Genomic DNA, 27,440 nt, shown 5'->3' with positions numbered 1-27,440 from the left:
ACTGGGGTGGGGGTACGACTGGAACGTACTGGGGTGTAGGTACACGGGGGGTATGACACGTACTGGGGTGGGGGTGGGGCTCGAACGTACTGGGGTGTACATAGACGGTGGTACGACACGTACTGGGGTGGGGGTACGACTGGAACGTACTGGGGTGTAGGTACACGGGGGTATGACACGTACTGGGGTGGGGGTACGACTGGAACGTACTGGGGTGTACATAGACGGTGGTACGACACGTACTGGGGTGGGGGTACGACTGGAACGTACTGGAGTGTAGGTACACGGGGGGTATGACACGTACTGGGGTGGGGGTGGGGCTCGAACGTACTGGGGTGTACATAGACGGTGGTACGACACTTACTGGGGTGGGGGTACGACTGGAACGTACTGGGGTGTAGGTACACGGGGTATGACACCTACTGGGGTGGGGGTACGACTGGAACGTACTGGGGTGTACATAGAGGGTGGTACGACACGTACTGGGGTGGGGGTACGACTGGAACGTACTGGGGTGTACATAGACGGGGGTATGACACGTACTGGGGTGGGGGTACGACTGGAACGTACTGGGGTGTACATAGACGGGGGTACGACACGTACTGGGGTGGGGGTACGACTTGAACGTACTGGGGTGTACATAGACGGTGGTACGACATGTACTGGGGTGGGGGTACGACTGGAACGTACTGGGGTGTAGGTACACGGGCGGTATGACACGTACTGGGGTGGGGGTACGACTGGAACGTACTGGGGTGTAGGTACACGGGGGTATGACACGTACTGGGGTGGGGGTACGACTGGAACGTACTGGGGTGTACATAGACGGTGGTACGACACGTACTGGGGTGGGGGTGGGGCTCGAACGTACTGGGGTGTACATAGACGGTGGTACGACACGTACTGGGGTGGGGGTACGACTGGAACGTACTGGGGTGTAGGTACACGGGGGTATGACACGTACTGGGGTGGGGGTACGACTGGAACGTACTGGGGTGTAGGTACACGGGGGTATGACACATACTGGGGTGGGGGTACGACTGGAACGTACTGGGGTGTAGGTACACGGGGGTATGACACGTACTGGGGTGGGGGTACGACTGGAACGTACTGGGGTGTACATAGACGGTGGTACGACACGTACTGGGGTGGGGGTGGGGCTCGAACGTACTGGGGTGTACATAGACGGTGGTACGACACGTACTGGGGTGGGGGTACGACTGGAACGTACTGGGGTGTAGGTACACGGGGGTATGACACGTACTGGGGTGGGGGTACGACTGGAACGTACTAGGGTGTACATAGAGGGTGGTACGACACGTACTGGGGTGGGGGTACGACTGGAACGTACTGGGGTATACATAGACGGGGGTATGACACGTACTGGGGTGGGGGTACGACTGGAACGTACTGGGGTGTACATAGACGGGGGTACGACACGTACTGGGGTGGGGGTACGACTTGAACGTACTGGGGTGTACCTAGACGGGTGGGGGTATACATACACGGGGGGTACGTGTCAGACGTACGGGGGCTGGGGGGAGTGTTGGGCGCGTATGCGGGCACATGTCTCCATGGTTGCTATAGGAGTTCGGTGCGGACGGTGTTTTTTCCATACGGTTGTAAACTCGGACGCACGGGATGGATCGTGATTCCTCGGTCGGACTTGGCTTTTCACGTTTGTAAGGTAAATCGTCCGAGGACGTGTCGGACACATTTTCCGACCCGAGGACGTGTGGGGAATGATTCCCAGTGCGGTTCGTATGGACTTTTTACCATGCGAATCGTGATTGCCAGTTCGTACGGCACTTGTACGATTCGTACGGTAAAAAGACCCGATACGAGTCGTACGGGGACATTTTTTACCGGATCGTGATTGGCACCTATGTGAATATCTGCTGGGGAGGAGCACAGGAAGCTCAAAAGCAAAACCAAGTCAACACAAATACACTTTGGCTGAGTTTAGGCCAAATATTTTCTCTAGAACCAGGCTTGTGACTATCTGGTGTTTTTTGGTAATAGAAGAAACTCTGTATATTTAAAGGGCCAGCTGTGTAGAGTCAGGGGCCCGATTATGATCTTGGTGGATGGGAGACTCCGTCACAAGCGTGACGGATATTTCTCCACCGTATTACAAGTCCCATAGGAAATAATGGAATTGTAATATGGGGACGGGATATCCGTATGTGATGGAGTAACCCTGTCTGTCAAGAACATAATCAGGCTCAGAGTAAAATTGTATTCATTTATATCTCATCGGAGATCAACAATATTTACAATTATGAATTATTACAACGAAAAGAAGTTTAAAGTTTAAAAAGCCTAACAGTCTCAGTGCAAACCTTTAACCATTAGTATATTGGTAATAATGTATACAAACAAATTCAGACAGAACAGACAAATTCATTAGGGGGAAATTATGCCAAATCAATCAAATCATCAATTTTGAATATTTTAGATGTAAAAAATTGGGGGCAGATTTATGTTCCCTGGCGCATCCCTGCAAATCAGCATGGATGCGCCAGGGAAGATGCGTCACGCAAGTTTGCCCTTGCGCCACCGCAGATGCGCCGCATTTACAATGCGGTGCATCGTGGCGCAAGGACAAGCAGATGCGTGACGTATCTGCCGGCGTAAAGTTGGCGCAGTGCTGAAGTTGTGTTGCAAGCGCGACGCAACTTCAGCACTGTTCCAGCCTACCCCATACCTAACATGGTGCGTCAAGCCTTACGCCTGCTTCAAGCAGGCGCAGGGTTTTGACGCATCAGCGTTGGGAAAGTGACTCAGTGAAATCTTATAGATTTCACTGAGTCACTTTTCAGGGGCGTTCCTGCAACGGAACGCCCCCCTGCGTGGAAACGCCCACATGAAACCTGACGCAGGTTTCATTTGGTGCAGGGCTTTACACAGTGACACATCTCCATAGATGCGTCACGATGTAAATAGGGCGTAACGTGGCGCAGGGTTTACGCCGCCGCTGCGTCACAAAAGTGACACAACGGCGGCGTAAAAGTGGCGCAACTGCAACATAGATCTGCCCCTTGATTTCTGGCTTCTTTCACAGCCGCACTAGAACAAACAGACAGAACGTGCTCCATATCCCGAGTCCGACCATCGCAGAGATCACATATCTGGTCTTAGTTCCTTTATCGGACCAGTGTTTTGTTGAAAATATTTAGGGTTAAAATGCCTAATCTTAACATACTTAAAAAACACCTTACACTGTGTTCCAAAGTTAGCTTTAAATACCTTTGATTCCGCTTAAAAGATATACTGTCAGAGTAAGCCTTATACATTTCTAGGGATGAGCAGTGATGTCTCTAGCTGTAGCTTATTCTGGCAGCAGCATTTTTTAGAAACACTTTAAGTTGTGCAGGTGTCCACATCTGTAAGTGATCGATGGTACACTGTAATTGTGCTAGGGCAACCTTGTGATTATTATTGAAGGTACAGTTTTTTACTTTTCCATTAAAGCTTTCCTGCCATAGGAAGTCTCATAAGGTGCTTCGAGTGAGTGTAGTAACTTGTAAGCCCATCTCATTACGTTCGCCAAAGATGGATAATAGGCACTAGAAAGGGTAAGTTCTAAACATAGCGCTTGAACAGGAATTGCTTGACTTAAAGAAATTTTCTTCCGGAGAAGCTTCCCTTTGAATAAATGTAAAACTGAGCACTTACCTATGGGAATGTATTCAAGGGCATAGGATAAAATACGGGGTATCTTTGCCTGAAAGGGCCCACTGTGTAGATTTCAAGGCCGACAGGAGTGTTTGTGTGAAAATCCATTGAATCCTCTCCATCAGTGCCCTCACACATGAGATGTGGTACCAGGGGGTCTATTCTCTTGCACTAATGGAACATCCATGGAAAGAGGAGGTGGTGGGACACCCTGCAGCTGCTACAAAGCATGAATAGCTGGCATGAGGGGCCAACCAATGCAGAGCAAGGAGGGGCACTTGGAACTAATCAGCTGCAGTAGAGGAATCCATCTCTGACATTGGCTCCTGCCTTTTTCTTTCAGTGGGACCTCGTGTGCGAAGAGAAATGGCTCAATAAGGCCTCATCCACGTTCTTCTTCATCGGGGTCACCGTGGGGGCCATTCTGAATGGATACCTGTCCGATAGGTACAGTATATATTTAAAGTTTCCTTCTTGTGTGTGGGTGTGTTTCCCTACTTGCAGTTAATTGCTTGCCACTATCAAATGTACCCCATGGATAGTGCACAGCAGCATCTGTTCAACAAGGCATTTCGGTCACCTTCCGGTGGATGGCGACTGCGGTCTGCCGGACAAGATACAAGGAGACAGTACATGAGCAATCTTCACAGTATATGCACTTCATCGCTGTGGCTCTCTTGCCAGCTTACATACCCCACAACAAATGGGAAGAGCCAGGGATCTTCCTGGAGCCTCGAGTCATCAATAACTTCACACGAGGAGGCTTCCATATCTTGTAGGTACTTAGCCGAGGCTTGCTGCGGATGAAAGATTTGCAGTGCGAAGTCCTGGCTTGGCAGTTCAGGCTGGACTGTTCCCATGAGGCACAGGGTCAAGACTGATTTGCATATGGCTGGGTCTGAACTGAGGTGGCGAAGTGAGCTAAAGCATGATGATGGATTCAACCCAGATCTGTGACTGGGGGTGAGTGTCTGAAAAGTTTCAGCACTCTGTCCATCACCTCCTCGTGTTTTCTTTGTTCGTGCTAAGTGAGCAGGGTATGCTCAGATGTGGGTCCCTTGTTCGCTTTGCCACTGAATTCAAGCTAGCCTGGCTGATGAGGGGTGTTACCCTGATACTGTCCTAAGATGCGTGTTTCCGGTCCAGGGAAGACCTGGCTTGGCAGTTCGGGCTCGACTGTTCCCATGAGGCACAGGGTCAAGACTGATTTGCATACAGCTGGTTCTGAACTGGAGTGGCAAAGTGAGCTAAAGAATGATGATGGATTCAACTCAGATCTGTGACTGGGGGTGAGTGTCTGAAAAGTTTCAGCGCTCCGCCCTTCATCTCCTTGTGTTTGCTTAGTCCTTTCAGCAGCACAGTAGTCCTTTTTCCTGGCATACTATCCACAGGTACAGAAGTGTACTGAAGAGGTGTTATCTGGGGTCCAAGATTTATAGCTGGGGCCCTCACTCTGGAAGGTGGAGGAAGCTTCGAGAAACTCTCTTTAAAGTGAACAGGTTTCCTACCTCCCCTGACTCCAGACTAACTACAGGAGGTTTGCAGTCCTTTGTGTAGAAGCAGTAAACAGCTTATTCGAGTATAAATTGGGCTGTGCCCAGCTCCCCCCTCCCATCCTGCCAGTGACGGCCCATCCAGGCACACCTCAGCTCTCCATTGTGTGGGGCTGTCTGGGAGAAATTCACAAAGCCCATATGCCAGCTGCATCCAGTCATGTGACCCAGAGACAAACTGAAGGTGCCAAATGGCTAAGGCAGGAAAATGGCTACTTTCTAAAAGTATACAAAAAAGTGAGGGATGTAATGCTTGAATTAATCTCAGCCACTGGGAATTAATCGGGACCCATGCAAATCCATCATTATTTGCACACTATGTCACCTCAGTTTGGACCCAGCTAAATGCAAATCAGTCTTGACCCGGCTCCAGTCAGAACAGTCGAGCCCGAACTGCCAAGGCAGGTCCTCCCTGAACCGGAGCACAAGCAACCCACGATCGTTTTTACCCCAGTTGTGGGCTCATGAGCCGGGGAAAGGTCAGTTTCAGTGACACAGTGTGAAAGGGTCCCAAGTCGGGGTACACCAGGACCACTTGGGGCGACACACTAAAGGATGCAAAAGAGTGATGGATGGAATGCTTGAATTAATCTCAGCCACTGGTAATAACTCGGACCTAATCACAACCCAACGTTATTTTACACGCCATGCCACGTCACATCATGTGACGAGAGTGCATAATATTCATTTCAACATGTCATATTTCTCATAACATGTTAGTCACTTCAGCAATCGTCATTCTTCCTAATGCAAATCATATTTGTTTCACTGCTTGCTATAATGTTTTCAGTGTGGGTCATATTCAGATCAATATCCTCAACATATATTTTAGTAGATATTTTACTGAATTTACATTGTTATTCATAGCGTTCCCTAAGTAAAGTATTCATTTTACTGCTAATCATATTTCTTTTGCTACATGGTACATTATTTTGGCATGTTTGATATTGTTTTTAAAATTTGTTATATTCATTCTGGTGTTATATTCTCTTTGCTGTGTACTTCAGGCGGTATCATATTTGTACAGCTTTAATTTTGACATTAACAGCTTCTCATACACTACTAAGGCAATGCGTGCTTTTAAGAATACAAATATATTTTTGTTTTTTTCCTTACTTTTGGTACATTTTCTCTCTCCTCCCTCCCCCCACAGTTGCAAGGGCCCAGCCCCTCCTCCCCCTCTGCTGGGCCATTTCTCCCCTGATTCTCATTCTGGATATCGCCCACTCTTCCCTGATTTCTTTCACTTTTCTCTGTGTCCACCCCCTCTCACCCGTGACCTTACTTGTTGGCGCTCCATGTATACATGCCTCATTCACATGATGCTCCCTGTTCTGCCATGGAATCAGCTGCTGTTTGTTCATCTGTCCTCTCTATTTCTGGAGGATGTAATCAGAAGTAATCAGCGCCCTCAAGCGGGGAACAAAGAACTTGCAGCTAATCAAACTTCAGCAGCAAGATCAGGGCAGCACGCCTCCTCCATCTCTCTGCTCAGCCACACTGTGGAATGTTTTTTGTTTAGCGGTTTTATATAGCGCGACCTTGACCGAATGTATTGTAGCGCTTTACGTGAGCACCAGGTACATTACACAAGGTCACATTCATTTTTTTTTTTTTTAATGAAGCACGGGGACCTTAAGGGGAGAGGATGTGGCGAGAGCTGGGGCTTGGGAATCAGATTCGAGTCCCTGGGCAAATCACTTCATCCCCGTGCCTAAAAATAATTTAAAACAAGCATTTGAAATGAAATATGTGTCGCATTTTTTAGAGTTAAAGCTGTTGGCGTTGCAAATGACAATGGGGCAGATCTATGTCGGAGATGCGCCACTTTTACGCCGCCGTTGCGTCACTTTTGTGACGCAGCGGCGGTGTAAACCCTGCGCCACGTTGCGTCATATTTACATCGTGACGCATCTATGGAGATGCGTCACGATGTAAAGCCCTGCGCCACGTAAAACCTGCGTCAGGTTTCACGTGGGCGTGTCGACATAGGGGGGGGGGCGTTCCGTCGCAGGAACGCCCCTGAAAAGTGACTCAGTCAAATCTATAAGATTTGACTGAGTCACTTTCCCAACGCTGATGCGCCAAAACCCTGCGCCTGCTTGAAGCAGGCGTAAGGCTTGACGCACCATGTTAGGGATAGGGTTGGTTGGAACAGTGCTGGAGTTGCGTCGCGCTTGCGACGCAACTGAAGCACTGCGCCAACCTTACGCCATTGGATGCGTCACGCATCTGTTTATTCCTGCGCCATGATGCGCCGCATTATAAATGCGGCGCATCATGTGTGGCGCAAGGGTAAACTTGCGTGACGCATCATTCCTGGCGCATCCTTGCTGATTTGCAGGGATGCGCCAGGCAACATAAATCTGCCCCAATGTCTTTTACCCATGTGTTTTGGTTTGGAGTGTAGGGGATGTATGAGCAGAGACACTGGGACCAGAGAAGCAGCTGCAGCACTGTCTAGAGGACGGAGAATGAGGAATTACATCTGGGAACAGAGACACAGCTGCAGCACTGCCTAGAGGACGGAGAATGAGGAATTACCAACAGGACCAGAGAAGCAGCTGGCAGCACAGCCTAGAGTACTAAGAATGAGGAATTACATCTGGGAAAAGAGACACAGCTGCAGCACTGCCTAGAGGACGGAGAATGAGGAATTACCAACAGGACCAGAGAAGCAGCTGGCAGCACAGCCTAGAGTACTAAGAATGAGGAATTACATCTGGGAAAAGAGACACAGCTGCAGCACTGCCTAGAGGACTACGAATGGGGAATTACCAACCGGACCAGAGAAGCAGCTAGCAGCACAACCTAGAGTACTAAGAATGAGGAATTACATCTGGGAACAAAGACACAGCTGCAGCACTGCCTAGAGGACTAAGTATGGGGAATTACCACTGGGACCAGATAAGCAGCTGCAGCACTGCCTAGAAAACTAAGAATGAGGAATTACCGCTGGGACCAGATAAGCAGCTGCAGCACTGTCTAGAGGACTAAGAATGAGGAATTACCAACGGGACCAGAGAAGTAGCTGCGGCACTGGCTAGAGGACTAAGAATGACGAATTACCACTAGGAAGAGCGGCACAGCTGCAGCACTGCCTAGAGGACTAGGAATGAGGAATTACAACTGGGGCTGCCAGATTAGTCCCTGATCGCCCTTACAGATTCCCGTCGGCAACATGTCTAAATACTCTTCGCTGGCTCCCAGTGAAAAAATGAACCCTTTTTAAAACACTATGTCTAACTCATAAACATATGTATGGAATCGGCCCAAAATATTGGCTGTCAAAGTTATGTTGGTATCAACCATCCAGGACACTGCGCTCTAGTGATTCGGCCCTGCTGACCCCCCTTAGAATTCACACTGCTAGGCAAGGGGGCCGGGCGTTTTCTTCTTTGGCTCCAGCGTCTTGGAATAAAATGCCTTACTATCTTCGCAGTATGCCAGACCACAGCAGCTTCCGCAAAAAGTTGAAGACCTGGATTTTTGGAAATTAGTTCAAGTCTGTTTCTTTTCAGAGCTGTCTGCAAGCGCCATGAGACTTTTATGAGTGATTTGTGCTCAATACAAATGTCCCTGATTTGATTTGATTTGAAGCAGCTGGAGCACTGTCTAGAGGACTAAGAATGAGGAACTACCAATCAAGAGCCACATGACACTGTTCTTGAAAGCATCACTGTATCTTCCACAATCTGTTATTCATTTTAAAAAAGTGCTTGTCTAATCATGGCACCTTTAGTCACTGAAATCCGCTGCTGAAGTAAGGACACATTTTAATCAGGTTTTACCTGGTCTGGTCCCAGTTTGCTGCAAAGAGCACCAGGATCTTCCATCCATCGTGCCGGCCCTTGCTTGATGCCGGGGTAGGTGGCCTTGAAGTTTTGAAACATGTCCAGGTTCTGCTGGCGGCAGGGTTTAAGTGGGCCGGGTCTCACCGGTGCCGAGCACCGGCAGTTTTTTAAAGGGGGCCTCGAAACGGGTCTCTATCGGGCTCTGTTTTGTGCCCTGGCACAGGCGGTCAATTGTTTTCCAGACTGCAGTGACAGCAGGCACATGGATGTGCGCTGCTCACACTGCTCACTTCTCACTAGTGAAGAAGTTACGGCATGCCAGATGAGCGTTGTAGGGGGAAGGGAAATCCTTTAAAGAGAGTCATTTTCTCTCTGGATTTCCGTTCTCTTTTTGAAACTCAGAAGCAGCAACATTGTCGTGGTGTCACCAGGGCTTTAAGTGGAAGCCTTTTCAATATTATCTACAAGCTATAGTTGCTGCTTATTTATCTTATGCAACTAACAACCATTGACGAAGCCAATAGTCGTGACTTTTTGTAGGTGTGATGTTACTTGTATCATATATCTGGCTGCAATGACAGAAACAGCAAAAGACAAGTCGGGCGGCACAGTATGCTAAGCACAGATTTCTACCCTATGTTTTTGTAAGCCACGCCCTTAATTACATTGGCCACACCCCTTTGAGAGACCCCCCCAGGTTTCTCATCCCACTTAAAACCCTGGCTGGCGGTACTCAAAGTACTGTGCCAGCAGGTGGAAGGCCTGGGCGTAGTGATACTTCCTGGCCCGCAGAAACCACAAGAAAAAGGCGTCAGCCGTGTGCAGGAACCAAGAAGCCGATGTCCGGCCAGGTGATTACCATGTCCTGGGCCTCCTGGATGTCCTGGTGCAAGGTTTTTGGGTTCTTGTTCCGCTCTAGTTGGGCTTTCCCCGCAGACTCTTGCCAAAGGCCCGCCTGCAAGTGGGTCATCGTGGCACCTTCTGGGGCCCAGCGCCCTGCTGCCGGGAGAGGCGAACTGCCCAGTGAGCAGCAGGCACAAAAACTGATCCCAGCATAGGGTCAAAAGGTGGCCCTCTCTAGGTCGTGCAGCAACCCAAACCACTTGTTCCAACAAATTCATTGTTTCATCAATGACAGAGGATGTTGCAGCTGTTTCCACCCTTCTTTAGACTGATAGCTTTTTGACATCCTTCAATCAGTGCATGAGATTTACCAGTCAAAGAGCTGTCTCGTTTTCTTTATAATGAATATGTCTCCTGCAACGTTTGGTTTGTGTACTCTTTTCTATTGTAAGCACATTTAACAATAAACCACAACAAAGTCAATTCCAGCCATGCTGTTCAGAAAGCAGCGATGGCTGACCATGGAGACGTGGAACAGACGGAATAAACAACCATTTGCAAAGCAATAGGTCTCGCATTTGCGAGAGTTTGAGCTATTGGCATTCTAAATGACAATGCCTTTTATTTATGTGTTTTGAAAACCTGCAAGCGGTGCGTAAACACGCACTTTGTACTTATAGTCATTGCTTAGGAAAAGCAAGGCTGGCAGTAAAAGGAGTGCAGTTACTGACAACCGTGCTTCTCGTAAGCAAGGACTATACATCAGTGCATGGAGTTACCTCAAGGGTAGCAAAAGATCCTCTACTCAAGGTAGAAAGTTATTCACCAGACAACCAAAGTAAAAGGTATACCATGATTAATTTGTTTCTGGCAGCAGTACAGGATGCCGCCTGGCCAGGGTTCTCATACACGCCATATTTCCACACTACATACTTTGCACGGATGTATGCATTTTTTACTGTGTGGGGCAGAGTTCCCCTGTGCAACTAGTCTCTGATGTCAGCACCTTGAAAAAGTGACACAGATATTCCCACTGGACTCTGGTGTTGTAGCTAAAATATATATCTGGTATAACATACAAACTCCAGAAACTATTTAACTGGCCTGAAAACTCCTGTATATTGGTTAGTATGGCACTACACTGCCCCTTGCATATGTACCCTAGGAGTTTTGCATTATTTTAAGGCAGTGTTTATGCTATTAACACTGCAGTAATTAATTTGTGAAATAGATATTGTTAGAAGGGCACTACGGGCGTCCTCTTTTTGCAAGAAATCAGCGCACAATACATTTGCAATGTTACACATAAACACACTGAACCCATGGAAATGTCAGACATAAGTAACCTCAAATGTTGGTAACTAAGGCTTCCCAGGCATAAAAGTTAGATATATGCCAGTGGCCGAGTCATACATGGAGGCTATCCCTAAAGTTGTCACTGCATTTGGTGTAAGGGAATGGGCTTGGAGTGAGAGAGGGGACAGACTCTTTTCAGATACCATGGCATCTGAAGTAAGCGTTGAAGACATAACGCTGGACATCAGTAAAAAATGTTTAAATGTCTGCATAGGAATAGCTTTCAATTGTAACACAGGAACAGCCGCATACAGCACTAACGTTTTCCACATCTGTGTGTGAGCGGCGCATCTAGGCCAGGCATACGCTTTGCATTATGGGACATGTAGTCCTCCACCCAATTATAAAAGCAGGAGTAGAAGATATGGCCTGGCATATGCTGTCTCTTAGTTAGAGGGGACACCTTGTACCAGTCCAATTCGACTCTTATTGATGATAGGTTTAAGACAACCTTTAAAGAAAGCTATCCTAGTGGTAGCTGTGGAGAGCAGCCTTCAGGCTAAGTCTTGAAGGAGTGTTAAGCTTATTGTTTTACCATAGATAACCTCTTGAATGAACAAATGAAAGAGTAGCCTACGCAGGTATATATATAAAATATGTGTATTTATTCTAAACAGAATCCCACAGGTCTCTTTATGAGGCTAGAGGCAAAGTTACAATTCAAACAAGCATTGATAGATACAATAAATAGCACTGGAATCACAGGGCCCCGGGGAGGGGGACCAAACCATATATTAAAAAAGTGGTATACGAACCACGACAATTCTACAGACAATGCCTAGGGCATTTAGGATCGCGGGCCCCTTAAGAATCCACCCCAGGTTATGAGGAAGGGGACCCACGGGAGGCGCGTGCAGTGGAAATAGCTGCTATCGGGATCTCTATTATAGCCTATGGAGAATGTCGCGGTTTGATTTAAACAGATTAAAGACACTTCTAGCAGGAGTTCAAAGTTAAGGGCTTAGAGTTAAGCCTTTGAGGAGCCCACTACCACGAGAGTACCAAGGTACCACTGTTACCTGCCCCAGGGAAGCCGGGTGCATATGTCTTTTCGATGTCGGGTCGCAGGCTGATTTTCAATGGGAAAATGCACAAAACTGCTGCTAGCCATAAGCGTCGATGATGCCGTGAAGAATGAAGTTGTAGATCTTGTAGAGAGGAACCTGAAAGCAGAGGGGAGAGAGTCTGGGTCATGGCACAGTGACCAGGGAGCTCAAAGGAAAGAGCCCTTTAATGTCGGGTGCTTCAAGTGGAAAGAGGTGTAGATTGGATCTGCAGCCACGGGCTCCGAGAGGCTTCAAGGAAAGCCAGCTTCTGGAGGGCAACTGTCCCACATCGGATGAGGGTCGCTGCAGTGTTAGTGTCCGGATTGGATCCACTAAGCCTTGGCAACCGCAACCCACGCAAGATGAACAAATCAGCTACTGGTGCAGACCCACGAGGTCTGTGAGAGGTCTCCTTTGGAGAGACTGTAGAGCAGGCCTGAAGCAACCAGGAGAACTCTTAAATGTTGAGATTGTCCTCCGCTAGGGCCCGCAAGTCGAGAGACAAGGGACCGTGGAAGGCAGCAAAATGGAGAGCGTATAAGGGAGCCCACGGGCCACCGGAGGGGGCTAGGGTGCTGATCTTTGGCACAATTGCTGCTTGGTGGTTGGCTCAATAATGGGCCAAATCACAACTTCCCCACTGGTCAGGGTAGTGTGCTATGCAAGAGGTGTCCTGGGTGTCCTGGGGGTATCGGGAATCTCGGCACCCACGCGGTCCACGGTGCTCAGACTTGCTGTGCACACTCACTGGCCTCTGGGATGCTTAGGAAACCCACCTCAAGGTTGCTGGGAGTCGACGAAGTCTGTAGGAGCAGCAAAGTTCAAACCAGGTCACTTGCAGTGTTTCAGGTGCCTGCCAAGCAGGGGGGTAACTCCTTTACCCCAAGGGAGATTTCTTCATTCAGCTGTGCAGCAGCTCGTCGAAGGTCAAGTCTGTGAAGTCCAAGATTAATCTGAGGCTCTGGGGACACAGTATTCACCTTTATCCCTTAGATTAGGGGAGGGTCCAGATCAGAGCCTACCAATGAGAGTTGAGGCGGGAAAGGGTGGCTACACCCACTCCCCTTTGTGTGTTTCCCGACTGGGCCATGGGCAGGATGCCCCTGAACTGGTTCCAGGCGGTGTATGCAGAATGTAGGCGCTGTAGCTGCCTACGTGCAACTCTGAAAGGCAACATATGGTGCACCCACCCAGTTCCAATCCACATATCCTGTCTGGGGAGATGCTAGCCCCTCCCTGCCACAGGAGCCCTATTGTCCAGCTGGTGAGGCTGGGATTTTCACCAGCAACAGCCAGCCAGAGTCGTGTGGGTGGCGGGTAGTAGCCATTTTGTACTACGTGTGCACTTTTAAATTGGTGTCTAAATTCTGCCGCTTTTCCCATATCGCCCCACTAGCAGGGGGGAATCGTGCCCTCATGCCCATGGCTGGACTGGGGGTATGATTCATACATGTTTGACACCAAACACGATATGGTTCTGTGTAGCCAATCTCAAGTTATCACACTATCGCGATAGACTTATAATGCGGTTAAGAGTATATGGTATGGCTACACTACAAACAACCCAGCAATGATTTTACGTAGGTTGCAGAGGGGCCCTACTCAGGTAGAGGTCCCCCCTCACACATACCTCAGCACCCTGCCTTGTAGGATTAGCAAGGCCTGCTATAGGGGTGACCTATGAGAGTATATGTGTTGTAACAAGGTGGGATATAGGGTACCTATATCACTGTAAGAGGTGCTAGCACCACCTTACCCAGACTACAGTAGTGGTCTGGTGGTGTCAGTTTGTATGGCTGTCCCAGGGTGGCACAATAAGTGCTGCAGCCCTGGTAGGCCAACTGAGGGACCCATGCCCTGGGTACCTAGGGTACCATCTACAAGGGACTGTCAGGGCATCCTCAGCATCCAATTGGGTTTGTACCTAGGGTACTCACATCAGTTTTAAGGAGAAAGTAGATAGGCTGGGGTCCTGGATAGCATGATCCCAGCCAGACTAGTCAAAAACCACTCAAATACCAGGCAAAAAGTTGGGGGCAACCATTAGTCAGCTTCCACCTTCCTACATCACCCCCCCCCCCCCAAACGAAAGGAGATAAGGCTAACCTTGTCCAGATAAGCCTTTATTTCCTGAGTGGCCATATAAGGAAGAACCTGCACTAGCATGGTTGCTCCCTGTCTCATGGTCCACTTGGGAAATCCTACCCCAAGGGGTCCTAGAGTTTTTCCAAAGTCTAGGGAAATTACCTGTATTGGTTTTTGGCGCAGAAGGAGGCTGGTGGGGTGTCTGAGTCTGGAAGTGTTGGACAGGCCACATGAAGGGCTTGCTCCCTCCCCGCATGACAAGGCCCAAGCCCCGGACTCCCAGGTGTTACCCACAAGAGCAACCCGCACCCCGTCTCCCGACGGAACTCCTGCCCCCGGACATCCATGTATCATGGGGCCGAACCACTACCGGCTCCCCCGGCCGGATCAGCCGCCATCTTGGACACTGCGCCACGAGGCCGCGTGGCCTCAGCTCGACCCTAACCCTGGGCCTGGCCCGGCCCCGACATCCCGGCACCACCATCCACCCAGGAGGTGAACGGACCACTTGGCAGGTCAATGGGAGAAAGAAGTGTCGATGGCTCTCCCCCGCCAGGTGCCGATCGCCCTCCAGCTCCCCCGGGCGCTGGCTCCACCCCCTGCTGGGTGTCTGGACTCCCTCATCCCGGACCCCCCAACCTCCAAGTGCGAGGGTCCGGACATCAAAGGGCGCCAGACCTATAACTAGGGCAGCTCCAGAGCAGGAAGGCAGTTGTATCCTGGAGTCGAGAGACACCGAGAAGAACTCAGCCTTGACGGACTACTGGCGCTGCCGTAGCCCTGTCTTGTGAATTATCGTCCTGCCTGCTGGCGCTGCCGCGGCCTTCTGCATCATCCATCCTCGTCGGGACCTGCTGGCGCTGCCGCGGACCGTTGTAACGACCACCTTTATCGGGACCTGCTGGCGCTGCCGCGGACCGTTGTACCGACCACCTTCATCGGGACCTGCTGGCGCTGCCGCGGACCGCTGTAACGACCACCTTCACCGGGACCTGCTGGCGCTGCCGCGGCCCGTCCAAGCTAAAACACCGAGCTCGAGGATTGTGAGCTATCCACCATACCATCTCAGCTACCAGATTGGTAACCAGACTGTCCCGCTACCCCCTTTTCCCAAACTAAGAGACTAGAATCGAGGGGACCCCTGAGTCCAGACCTCCTTGTACCATTTCATCGTACCTTAAGAAATCGCCTATAAAGAACGTTAAATCCTATCCTTGTGTGGTGTGTATCTGTGGGGGGGAAGTTACTCATCTGTACGATCACTGGAGACGGCTCTCCCCGGAGACCTCTCCCCTTGTCCTCGGCCGACCCTCCCGGTCCGTCTAACATTGGTGGCCAGCGGCGCGATCCGAATCAACGCGTAATCGTACAGAGAGTAGCTCACCCCACGACAAAACCACGATGTCAGCCAAAGAGAGCGGATCCACCGAGAAATTCCAGATGGATAAATTGGAAGAGTATAGCCATCGTGAACTGAAACAATTCTGCATGGAACTAGGCATTGCTACCACCGGCCTGAGTACCAAAGACGATTTTAAGCACGCCATTGAGTCGTGGGCAGAAACCGGGGTCGCCGGATCCCCAGACCAAAACGGTGCAGCATCGGAGAGGAACGCCACGGCTCCCGAGGAGCGAGGAACGGGCCTCTCGCAGGAAGAGATCCAAGAAAGAGAAAAAAACAGATTACATTAGTTAGAAATGGCACGACTCAAAATGGACGGTGAACTAAAATTAGCCGAGCAAAAACTGAACCTAGAACATCTGCGGCTCCGAGAAGAACGGGAAGAAAAACAGAGGCAGAGAGAGCTCGAAGAAAAAAGACTAACATTCGAACACGAGCGCAAACTGGCAGAAATAGAACTACGGAAGCAGAACAAAGAACCGGAGGTGCCCGAGCGACCGCGCACCCCGGGAGCGACAGAAAAGAAAGTCCACATCCCCAAGGATGTTTTCCGAGAGTATGTCCGAGAGGACGACATACAACAGTGGTTCAAGGCCTACGAGATCGCCATGACCTCCCACCGGATCGATCGAAGTGACTGGGGAGCCGGCCTATGGGGGAGGTTCGTCAACGAAGGCCGCGATGCCCTACTGCAGCTCCCAGACCATCAGATGTCCTCCTATGACCACATGAAGGCTGCCCTCCTCACCCGATATGGGCTCACACCCGAAATGTACCGCCAGAGGTTTCGGGACTGCACCCGGATCCCGGGTACAACGTGGGTGGAATATGTCAACTATTTCAGCCGAGCCTTCGAGGGTTGGATTAAGGGAAGCCACGTAACGACCTACGAGCAACTTTTTAATCTCATGGTGTGGGAGCACCTGTCTAACAACTGCTTCGTCGGGCTCAGGCAGCACCTCCTCGACAGTAAATTGACTGACCCACGGCAACTCGCCGCCGAAGCTGACCGGTGGGAAAGCACCCGAGTGGGCCGGAGAGGGCCACACGAGCAGAACCGGAACAACCAAGGTCAGCACCGTCCCCGAGGAGGAGGAGGAGGCCAGGGGCGAGGGAGAGACACCGTCCCGGCCGCTCCCGCTGCCAGCACCCCGCCCCCGGCCAGCCGGGGGAACCCCCCGATGCGCCCGGGGTTCCGAGCCAACGTCACGTGTCACCGATGCCAGCGAGTCGGCCACTACGCCAATGACCCGAACTGTCCACAGAACCAAACTCCAAAACCCCGCCAGGTAGCTGCCGCCGCCCTGGGGGGAGAACAAATCTCCGAAGAACAAGAAGAATACGAGCAGGCACAACAAGAGTGGGAACCGGCCGCCATGGTTCTAGCGTGCCTAGGGGGAAAAGACATGGTCCCGCGGGCCCTCCTACCCGCCAACACCAGAAAATATAGCCAGTGGGTAAACATTAATGGGCGCCGGGCCGAAGCCCTACGTGACACAGGGGCCAGTGTGACGGCCGTCCGCTGTCACCTGGTAAAACCAGAGCAGATCCTGCCGAACATTCTCTGCCCCGTCCGCTCAGCCGACAATTCCGAGAGTCTATGTCGGATGGCCTGCGTCCCCTTCCAATGGGCAGGGGTCTCCGGCATGTTGAAGGTGACGGTCTGGGATGATGCCCCCGTGGACTGTCTCCTGGGGAATGATCTTGAGAGTTCCCCGTGGGCCGCCGTCGAAAGAAGAGAGCACCTGGGGATGCTGGGCCTCCCGGACTGGGCGTGCGTAACCACCCGGTCCATGGCCGCCCGTGCCATCCCCCGACCAGAAGAACCAGAATGGCCTGCACCTCCTCCCCCGATCACTCCAGTAGAGGACACCGACTATACCGACCCCCCAGAGCAAACCCCCGAAGGGGTCGCCCAGCCCCAGGACCTTCCCGGCCTGGCTCAGTGGCGACAAGAAGGGGGGCCCACCCAGGAACAGTTCCGCCAGGAGCAGAAGACCTGTCCCTCCCTCGAGGGACTCCGCCAGCAAGCCATCGCCCAGAGCGCAGGGGACTCCACCGGAGCCCATTGGGTCTATTGGGATAACGACCTGTTATACAGTGAACAGAGAATCGCGGAGTTAGGGGCCAGTCGAGTGCTGGTGGTGCCCCTCCGTTTCAGAGACTTCCTGCTAAATTTGGCCCACGATGTCCCTCTGGCTGGACACCTGGGCCAGGACAAAACCTACAGTCGCCTGGTGACCCACTTTTTCTGGCCGAGGATGCGAAACGACGTCCTCAACCACTGCCGGTCCTGCCCCACGTGCCAGGCCAGCGGGAAGAGCGGCCGCAAGCTCAAAGCACCTCTGCAACCCTTCCCAGTTGTCACCACCCCGTTCGAGAGGGTGGGAATAGACATTGTGGGGCCCCTGGACCCCCGCACAGCACAAGGACATCGGTTCATCCTGGTACTGGTGGACCACGCCACCCGCTACCCCGAGGCTGTGCCCCTGCAAACTGTAACAGCTCCGGTGGTCGGCCGGGCCTTAATGGGGATCTTCTCCCGGGTGGGCTTCCCCCGAGAAGTCGTCAGCGACCGAGGCACAAACTTTATCTCGAAATATATGAAGTCCCTCTGGCAACAGTGCGGGGTCACCTACCGATTCACGACCCCCTATCATCCTCAAGGAAACGGACTAGTTGAGCGATTCAACCGCACGCTCAAGGGAATGATTGGGGGATTGGAAGAGCCCCTCCGTCGCCAGTGGGATGTACTACTTCCGTGCCTCCTCTTCGCCTATCGAGAAGTTCCCCAGAAGTCCCTCGGTTTTAGCCCTTTCGAACTGTTGTACGGGCACCCTGTGCGAGGGCCCCTCAGCCTAGTCAAAGAAGGTTGGGAGATGGCCCCCCTAAAGACCCCTCCAGACGTCTTCAAGTACCTCCTGGCACTACGCAATCAGACCCGGCGATTCAGGGAAATGGCGAAAGCGAATCTTGAGGCCAGTCAGGAGGACATGAAAAAATGGTACGATCAAAATGCCTCCTCCGTCGAATTCGAACCTGGTCAACAAGTGTGGGTGATGTCCCCCACCGAACCATGTGCCTTGCAGGACAAGTGGACGGGGCCCTTCAAAGTGGTCGAACGCAAGAGCCCCGTCACCTATCTCATCGATATGGAGTCTCCCCGGAACCCCCTCCGGGTCCTCCACACCAACAGACTCAAACCCCACTTTGTGCGCTCGGAACTCAGCCTCCTGATGGCTACAGACAGTGGGGCGGAAGAAGACTCCGAGCCTCTCCCTGATCTCCTGAAGACTCAGGAGAAAGACGGTTCCGTGGACGGGGTCCGGCTCTCCGATGCCCTCACCCCAGAGCAACGCCAAGGCTGCCGGGACCTCCTGCTGCAGTTTGCTACTCTGTTTTCCCTCACCCCAGGGGTCACCCCCTGGTGCTTGCACGACGTGGACACTGGGGACAGTCCCCCTATCAGACACCGGGCATACCGCGTACCAGATCGGGTGCGGGCCTGCATCCAAGAGGAAGTGTCCAAGATGCTCACGCTCGGGGTCATCGAGCCCTCGGACAGCCCCTGGGCCAGCCCGGTCGTGCTGGTCCCCAAAGCCGCCGCCCCCGGCACCACACCTGAACTCCGATTCTGCGTCGACTATCGGGGCTTGAATGCTGTCACCAGGACCGACGCTCATCCCATCCCCCGAGCGGATGAATTGATCGACCGCATGGGGGCTGCCCACTACCTCAGCATCTTCGACCTGACAGCGGGCTACTGGCAGATCGGTCTCACACCCCGAGCCCAAGAACGGTCCGCCTTTTCTACCCCCGAGGGCCACTACCACTTCAAGGTCATGCCCTTCGGCATGAAGAATGCCCCAGCTACTTTTCAGCGACTAGTGAACCAGGTCTTGGCGGGGCTCGAAGAGTTCAGCGCCGCCTACCTGGACGATATCGCTGTGTACAGCCACCACTGGTCCGACCACCTCCACCACCTCCGAGAGGTCCTGCAAGCCCTCCAGCGGGCCGGCCTCACAATCAAGGCCGGCAAGTGCCAAATTGGTCAGGGCTCCGTGACCTACCTCGGACACCAGGTGGGAAGCGGTCTGGTGGCCCCTCTGCAACTCAAAATCGCTGCCATCCAGTCCTGGCAGCCCCCAGTCACGCAGACCGAGGTCCGAGCCTTCTTGGGACTCACCGGCTACTACCGGCGGTTCGTGAGGGACTATGGCAGCATTGTGGGGCCCCTCACGGGTCTCACGTCCAAAAACCACCCGAAGAAGATTAACTGGACCCCCGACTGTCAAGCGGCCTTCGAGAAGCTGAAAGCCGCCCTGTGCACCGCCCCTGTGCTCCAGGCCCCTGATTACAGTCGGGAATTCATTGTGCAAACGGACGCCTCCGACCACGGCATCGGGGCGGTTCTCTCCCAGCTGAACCCCGAGGGTCTTGACCAGCCGGTGGCCTTCATCAGCAGACGCCTCCTGGCCCGAGAGCAGCGCTGGAGCACAATCGAGAGGGAGGCCTTCGCAGTGGTGTGGGCCCTCAAAAAGCTCCGGCCCTATCTCTTCGGTACCCACTTCCGGGTGCAAACCGATCATCGACCCCTGCAGTGGCTAATGCAGATGCGGGGGGAGAACCCAAAACTATTGCGCTGGTCCATCTCCCTGCAGGGGATGGACTTCACTGTGGAACATCGACCGGGCCAAGACCACGCCAACGCAGATGGCCTGTCACGCTTTTTCCGCCTCGACGAGGAGAGTCCCCAAGAGGATGGGTGACTCTCCCCGCCTTCAGCTGGGGGGGACGCATGTTGGACAGGCCACATGAAGGGCTTGCTCCCTCCCCGCATGACAAGGCCCAAGCCCCGGACTCCCAGGTGTTACCCACAAGAGCAACCCGCACCCCGTCTCCCGACGGAACTCCTGCCCCCGGACATCCATGTATCATGGGGCCGAACCACTACCGGCTCCCCCGGCCGGATCAGCCGCCATCTTGGACACTGCGCCACGAGGCCGCGTGGCCTCAGCTCGACCCTAACCCTGGGCCTGGCCCGGCCCCGACATCCCGGCACCACCATCTACCCAGGAGGTGAACGGACCACTTGGCAGGTCAATGGGAGAAAGAAGTGTCGATGGCTCTCCCCCGCCAGGTGCCGATCGCCCTCCAGCTCCCCCGGGCGCTGGCTCCACCCCCTGCTGGGTGTCTGGACTCCCTCATCCCGGACCCCCCGACCTCCAAGTGCGAGGGTCCGGACATCAAAGGGCGCCAGACCTATAACTAGGGCAGCTCCAGAGCAGGAAGGCAGTTGTATCCTGGAGTCGAGAGACACCGAGAAGAACTCAGCCTTGACGGACTACTGGCGCTGCCGTAGCCCTGTCTTGTGAATTATCGTCCTGCCTGCTGGCGCTGCCGCGGCCTTCTGCATCATCCATCCTCGTCGGGACCTGCTGGCGCTGCCGCGGACCGTTGTACCGACCACCTTCATCGGGACCTGCTGGCGCTGCCGCGGACCGTTGTACCGACCACCTTCATCGGGACCTGCTGGCGCTGCCGTGGACCGTTGTAACGACCACCTTCACCGGGACCTGCTGGCGCTGCCGCGGCCCGTCCAAGCTAGAACACCGAGCTCGAGGATTGTGAGCTATCCACCATACCATCTCAGCTACCAGATTGGTAACCAGACTGTCCCGCTACCCCCTTTTCCCAAACCAAGAGACTAGAATCGAGGGGACCCCTGAGTCCAGACCTCCTTGTACCATTTCATCGTACCTTAAGAAATCGCCTATAAAGAACGTTAAATCCTATCCTTGTGTGGTGTGTATCTGTGGGGGGGAAGTTACTCATCTGTACGATCACTGGAGACGGCTCTCCCCGGAAACCTCTCCCCTTGTCCTCGGCCGACCCACCCGGTCCGTCTAACAGGAAGTGAGGCCCTATTTGGGGTGGTCTCAACCTCCTCAGAACACTGGTCACCTTGGAAGCCTTTCTGTCCATGACTGTGTCATATCTGGCCCTAAGGGTCAACCTCTGGCTGCCTACAGCTGGGGGTTGGGTCCCTCTGGTTGGAATAGTGGAGGGCACTGGAATGTGTGGGGCAACTATGCCCCAGGTTTCCCTGTGCCCAACAAAGTCCATCTGGGGGGTGCCTGTACCTAGGGGTAAGGGGGATCCCTCAGTCTGTAGAGGAATAATCACCTGGCTAGAACTATTCTGCTGGGTGTCCCTAAGCTGCTGATGAGGGGTTTCCTCTGGACAGGGGCCCATTAAGGGTCCACTGACCTCCCTGACCTCTGCAGCCCTGGGCTGACTGAGGCTGGGTAGAGAGGGGCAGGATACCTGCTCCAGACTGGGTGCCACCTTGGAAGGATCACCTACCATCAGAGCTGTGGCCAGGACAGGCCTGTCCACTTCTGGGGCAGTTACTTCACAAGGAGCAGGATTGTTAGAAAAGGTAGATGGACCGGGAGGGTCGGCCGGGGTCAGGAGGAGAGGTCTCCGGGGAGAGCCGTCTCCAGCGATCGTACAGACAAGTAACTTCCCCCCCACAGACAGATATCACACACGGATAAGGTTCAGTGTTCTTTATAAGCACTTATTTAAGGTACGGTTAAATGGTACAAGGAGGTCTGGACTCAGGGGTCCCCTCGATTAGAGTCTCGCAAGGTAGGGAAGGGGGTAGCGGGACAGTCTATTTACCAATCAGGTAGTTCGGATGAGATGATGATGAGCTCACAATCCTCGAGCTTGGTGATTAGGTGGTATGGGCCGCGGCAGCGCCAGCAGGTCCCGGTGTGGATGGTCGTTACAACGGGCCGCGGCAGCGCCAGCAGGTCCCAGGAAGATGACTGTTGCAGAAGGCCGCGGCAGCGCCAGCAGGTCCCGGTGAGGATGGTCGTTACAACGGGCCGCGGCAGCGCCAGCAGGTCCCAGGAAGATGACTGTTGCAGAAGGCCGCGGCAGCGCCAGCAGGTCCCGGTGAGGATGGTCGTTACAACGGGCCGCGGCAGCGCCAGCAGGTCCCAGGAAGGTGAAGGTTGCAGAAGGCCGCGGCAGCGCCAGCAGGCAGGACGATGGTTCACAAGAGCGGGCTACGGCAGCGCCAGTAGACCGTCAGGGTTGAGTTCACTCGGTGTCTCTCGACTCCAGGATACAACTGCCTTCCTGCTCCGGAGCTGCCCCAGTTATAGGGCTGGTGCCCTTTGATGTCCGGACCCTCGCACTTGGAGGTCGGAGGGTCCGGGATGAAGGTGTCCAGACACCCAGCAGGGGGTGGAGCCAGTGCCTGGGGGAGCTGGGGGCGATCGGCACCTGGCGGGGGAGAGCCCTTGACACTTCGTTCTCCCATTGACCTGCCAAGTGGTCCGCTCACCTCCTGGGTGGATGGTGGTGCCGGGATGTCGGGGCCGGCCAGGCCCGGGGTTAGGGTCGAGGGGAGGCCATGCGGCCGCGTGGTGCAGGGCCCAAGATGGCGGCTTGACCCGGCCGGGAAAGCCGGTGGGGCTGGACCCCGTGATGAGTAGGGGTCCGAGGGCAGAGGGTCCGTCGGGAGACGGAGTACAGGTGCTTGTTGCGGGGATATGCCAGGTGGGCCGGGGTTCGGGCCCCGTCGAGCGGGGAGGGAGCGAGCCGTTTGTGAGGCCTGTCCAACATGCGTCCCCCCCAGCTGAAGGCGGGGAGAGTCACCCATCTCCTTGGGGACTCTCTTCGTCGAGGCGGAAAAAGCGGGACAGGCCATCTGCGTTGGCGTGATCTTGGCCTGGGCGGTGCTCCACGGTGAAGTCCATTCCCTGCAGGGAAATGGACCAGCGCAAGAGTTTTGGGTTCTCCCCCCGCATCTGCATCAGCCATTGCAGGGGTCGATGGTCGGTTTGTACCCGGAAGTGGGTACCGAAGAGATAGGGTCGGAGCTTTTTGAGGGCCCACACTACTGCAAATGCCTCCCTCTCGATGGTGCTCCAACGCTGTTCTCGGGCCAGGAGACGTCGGCTGATGAAGGCCACCGGCTGGTCATGACCTTCGGGGTTCAGCTGAGAGAGGACGGCCCCGATGCCGTGGTCGGAGGCGTCGGTCTGCACCACAAATTCCCGACTGTAATCGGGGGCCTGGAGCACCGGGGCGGTGCACAGGGCGGCCTTCAGCTCCTCGAAGGCCGCTTGACAATCAGGAGTCCAGTTGACCCGCTTCGGCTGGTTCTTGGATGTGAGACCCGTGAGGGGCCCCACGATGCTGCCGTAGTCCTTCACGAACCGCCGGTAGTAGCCGGTGAGCCCCAAGAAGGCTCGGACCTCGGTCTGGGTGACGGGGGGCTGCCAGGACTGGATGGCAGCAATCTTAAGTTGTAGTGGGGCCACCAGCCCGCTCCCCACTTGGTGCCCAAGGTAGGTCACAGACCCTTGGCCAATCTGGCACTTGCCGGCCTTAATGGTGAGGCCGGCCCGCTGGAGGGCTTGCAGGACCTCTTGGAGGTGGCGGAGGTGGTCGGACCAGTGGCGGCTGTATACAGCGATATCGTCCAGGTAGGCAGCGCTGAATTCTTCAAGCCCTGCCAAGACCTGGTTCACAAGGCGTTGGAACGTGGCGGGGGCATTCTTCATGCCAAAGGGCATGACCTTAAATTGATAGTGGCCATCGGGGGTAGAGAAGGCTGACCGTTCCTGAGCCCTGGGTGTGAGGCCGATCTGCCAGTAGCCCGCCGTTAGGTCGAAGATACTAAGGTAGCGGGCGGCCCCCAGCCGGTCGATCAGCTCGTCTGCTCGGGGGATGGGATGAGCGTCGGTCCGGGTGACAGCGTTCAAGCCCCGGTAGTCGACGCAGAATCTCAGTTCGGGGGCGGAGCCGGGGGCAGCGGCCTTGGGAACTAATACGACCGGACTGGCCCAGGGACTGTCCGAGGGCTCGATGACCCCGATCGTGAGCATCTTGGCCACTTCCTCCTGGATGCAGGCCCGTACCCGATCTGGTACGCGGTAGGCCCGGTGCCGGACAGGGGGACTGTCCCCGGTGTCTACGTCGTGCAAACACCAGGGGGTGACCCCGGGGGTGAGGGAGAACAGGGCAGCGAACTGCAGCAGGAGGTTCCGGCAGTCCTGGCGTTGCTCTGAAGTGAGGGCGTCCGAGAGCCGGACCCCGTCCACGGAGCCGTCCTTCTCCTGAGTCTTCAGGAGGTCCGGGAGGGGCTCGGAGTCTTCTTCTGTGCCACTGTCTGTAGCCATCAAGAGGCTTAGTTCGGAGCGCACAAAGTGCGGTTTGAGCCGGTTGGTGTGGAGGACCCGAAGGGGGTTCCGGGAGGACCCCATGTCGATGAGGTAAGTGACGGGGCTTTTGCGCTCGACCACTTTGAAGGGCCCCGTCCACTTATCTTGCAGGGCGCATGGTTCGGTGGGGGACATCACCCATACTTGCTGCCCCGGCTCGAATTCAACGGAGGAGGCATTGTGATCATACCACCTCTTCATGTCCTCCTGGCTGGCCTCGAGGTTCGCCTTGGCCATCTCCCTGAAGCGCCGGGTCTGGTTTCGTAAGGCCAGGATGTATTTGAAGACGTCTGGAGGGGTCGTTAGGGGGGCCATCTCCCAACCTTCCTTGACTAGGCTGAGGGGCCCTCGCACAGGGTGTCCGTATAGGAGTTCAAAGGGGCTAAAACCGAGGGACTTCTGGGGCACTTCCCGTTAGGCGAAGAGGAGGCACGGGAGCAGTACATCCCACTGGCGACGGAGAGGTTCTTCCAATCCCCCAATCATCCCTTTGAGAGTGCGGTTAAAACGCTCCACTAGTCCGTTCCCTTGGGGGTGATAGGGGGTCGTGAATCTGTAGGTGACCCCGCATTGTTGCCAGAGGGACTTCATGTACTTTGATATGAAATTCGTGCCTCGGTCGCTGACGACTTCTCGGGGGAAGCCTACCCGGGAGAAGATCCCCATCAGGGCCCGGCCAACCACTGGAGCGGTCACTGTCCGTAGAGGCACCGCCTCGGGGTAGCGGGTGGCATGGTCCACTAGTACCAAGATGAACCTGTGTCCTTGTGCCGTGCGGGGGTCCAGAGGTCCCACAATGTCTATCCCCACCCTCTCGAACGGGGTGGTGACCACCGGGAAGGGTTGTAGAGGGGCCTTCAGTTTCCGGCCACTCTTCCCGCTGGCTTGGCATGTGGGGCACGATCGGCAGTGGTTCAGGACGTCATTCCTCATTTTCGGCCAAAAAAAGTGGGTCACCAGGCGACTGTACGTTTTGTCCTGGCCCAGGTGTCCAGCCAGGGGGACATCGTGGGCTAGGTTGAGCAGAAAGTCTCGGAAGCAGAGCGGTACCACCAGAACTCGACCGGCCCCCAGTTCGGCGATTCTTTGCTCGCTGTAGAGCAGGTCGTTATCCCAGTAGACCCAGTGGGTTCCTGTGGTGTCCCCGGCGGTTTGGGTGCTGGCTTGTTGGCGGAGTCCCTCGAGGGAGGGACAGGTCTTTTGTTCCTGGCGGAACTGTTCTTGGGTGGGCCCCCCCTCTTGCCGCCACTGAGCCAGATCCGGGAGGTCCTGGTGTTGCGCGTCTTCCTCGGTAGTCGGGTCCGGGAGGTCGGCCTCGCCGTTGTCCTCTCCGAGGGCAACCGGGGGCGGAGGTGCTGGCCATTCGGTTTCTTCTGATCGGGGGGCGGCACGGGCGGCCATGGATCGGGTGGTTATGCAGGCCCAGTCCGGGAGGCCCAGCATCCCCAAGTGCTCTCTTCTCTCGACGGTGGCCCACGGGGAACTCTCGAGGTCATTCCCCAGGAGGCAGTCCACGGGGGCATCGTCCCGGACCGTCACCTTCAGTAGGCCGGAGACCCCTCCCCATTCAAACGGGACGCAGGCCATCTTACACATGCTCTCAGAGTTATCTGCCGAGCGGACGGGGCAGAGAATGTTCGGCAGGATCTGCTCGGGCTTCACCAGGTGACAGCGGACGGCCGTCACGCTGGCGCCGGTGTCACGCAAGGCCTCGGCTCTCTGTCCATTAATGGTCACCCACTGACCATATTTTCTGGTGTTGGCGGGTAGGGGAGCCCGCGGAACCATGTCCCTTCCCCCTAAGCATGCCAGGACCATGGCGGCCAGTTCCCACCCTTGCTGGTCCGGCTCATACTCCTCGGGTCCCTCCGATGATTGCTCTTCCCCCAGGGCAGCGGCAGCTACCTGGCGGGGCTTGGGTGGTTGGTTTAGCGGGCAGTTCGGATCGTTGGCGTAGTGGCCTAGTCGCTGGCACCGGTGGCACGTGACGTGGGCTCGGTACCCAGGCCGCAATGGGGGGTTGCCCCGGCCGGCCGGAGGTGGGGTGCTGGCCACGGGTGTTGCTGGTAAGGTGTCTCTCCCTCGCCCCTGGCCCCCTCCTCCTCCCCGAGGACGGTGCTGGCCTTGGTTGCTTCTGTTCTGGTCGTGTGGTCCTTTCCGGCCCACTCGGGTGCTTTCCCACCGGTCAGCTTCGGCGGCGAGCTGCCGTGGGTCAGTCAGCTTACTGTCGAGTAGGTGCTGCCTGAGCTCGACGAAACAGTTGTTTGATAGGTGCTCCCATACCATAAGGTTGAAGAGTTGTTCGTAGGTGGTGACCTGATTTCCCTTGATCCAACCCTCGAAGGCCCGGCTGAAATAGTTCACGTATTCCACCCAAGTTGTACCTGGGATCCGGGTGCAATCTCTGAACCTCTGGCGGTACATCTCGGGCGTGAGGC

General features: G+C 54.6%; 1 protein-coding gene across 1 annotated transcript in view; it reads left to right on the top strand.

Moving 5' to 3' along the window:
• The window catches only part of LOC146813698 (solute carrier family 22 member 7-like), a 354,574-nt gene that overhangs the window by 105,497 nt on the left and 221,637 nt on the right, over positions 1 to 27,440 (top strand). The window contains exon 2 of the mRNA XM_085610186.1: positions 4,022 to 4,125. Coding sequence (XP_085466312.1) covers positions 4,022 to 4,125 — 104 coding nt within the window. The remainder of the gene's footprint in view (positions 1 to 4,021; positions 4,126 to 27,440) is intronic.

Source organism: Triturus cristatus, chromosome 6 (genome assembly GCF_964204655.1).
Source record: "Triturus cristatus chromosome 6, aTriCri1.1, whole genome shotgun sequence".
Taxonomy (NCBI): domain Eukaryota; kingdom Metazoa; phylum Chordata; class Amphibia; order Caudata; family Salamandridae; genus Triturus; species Triturus cristatus.
The sequence above is the reverse complement of the archived record's forward strand: the minus strand, read 5'-3'. Positions and strand labels throughout refer to the sequence as shown.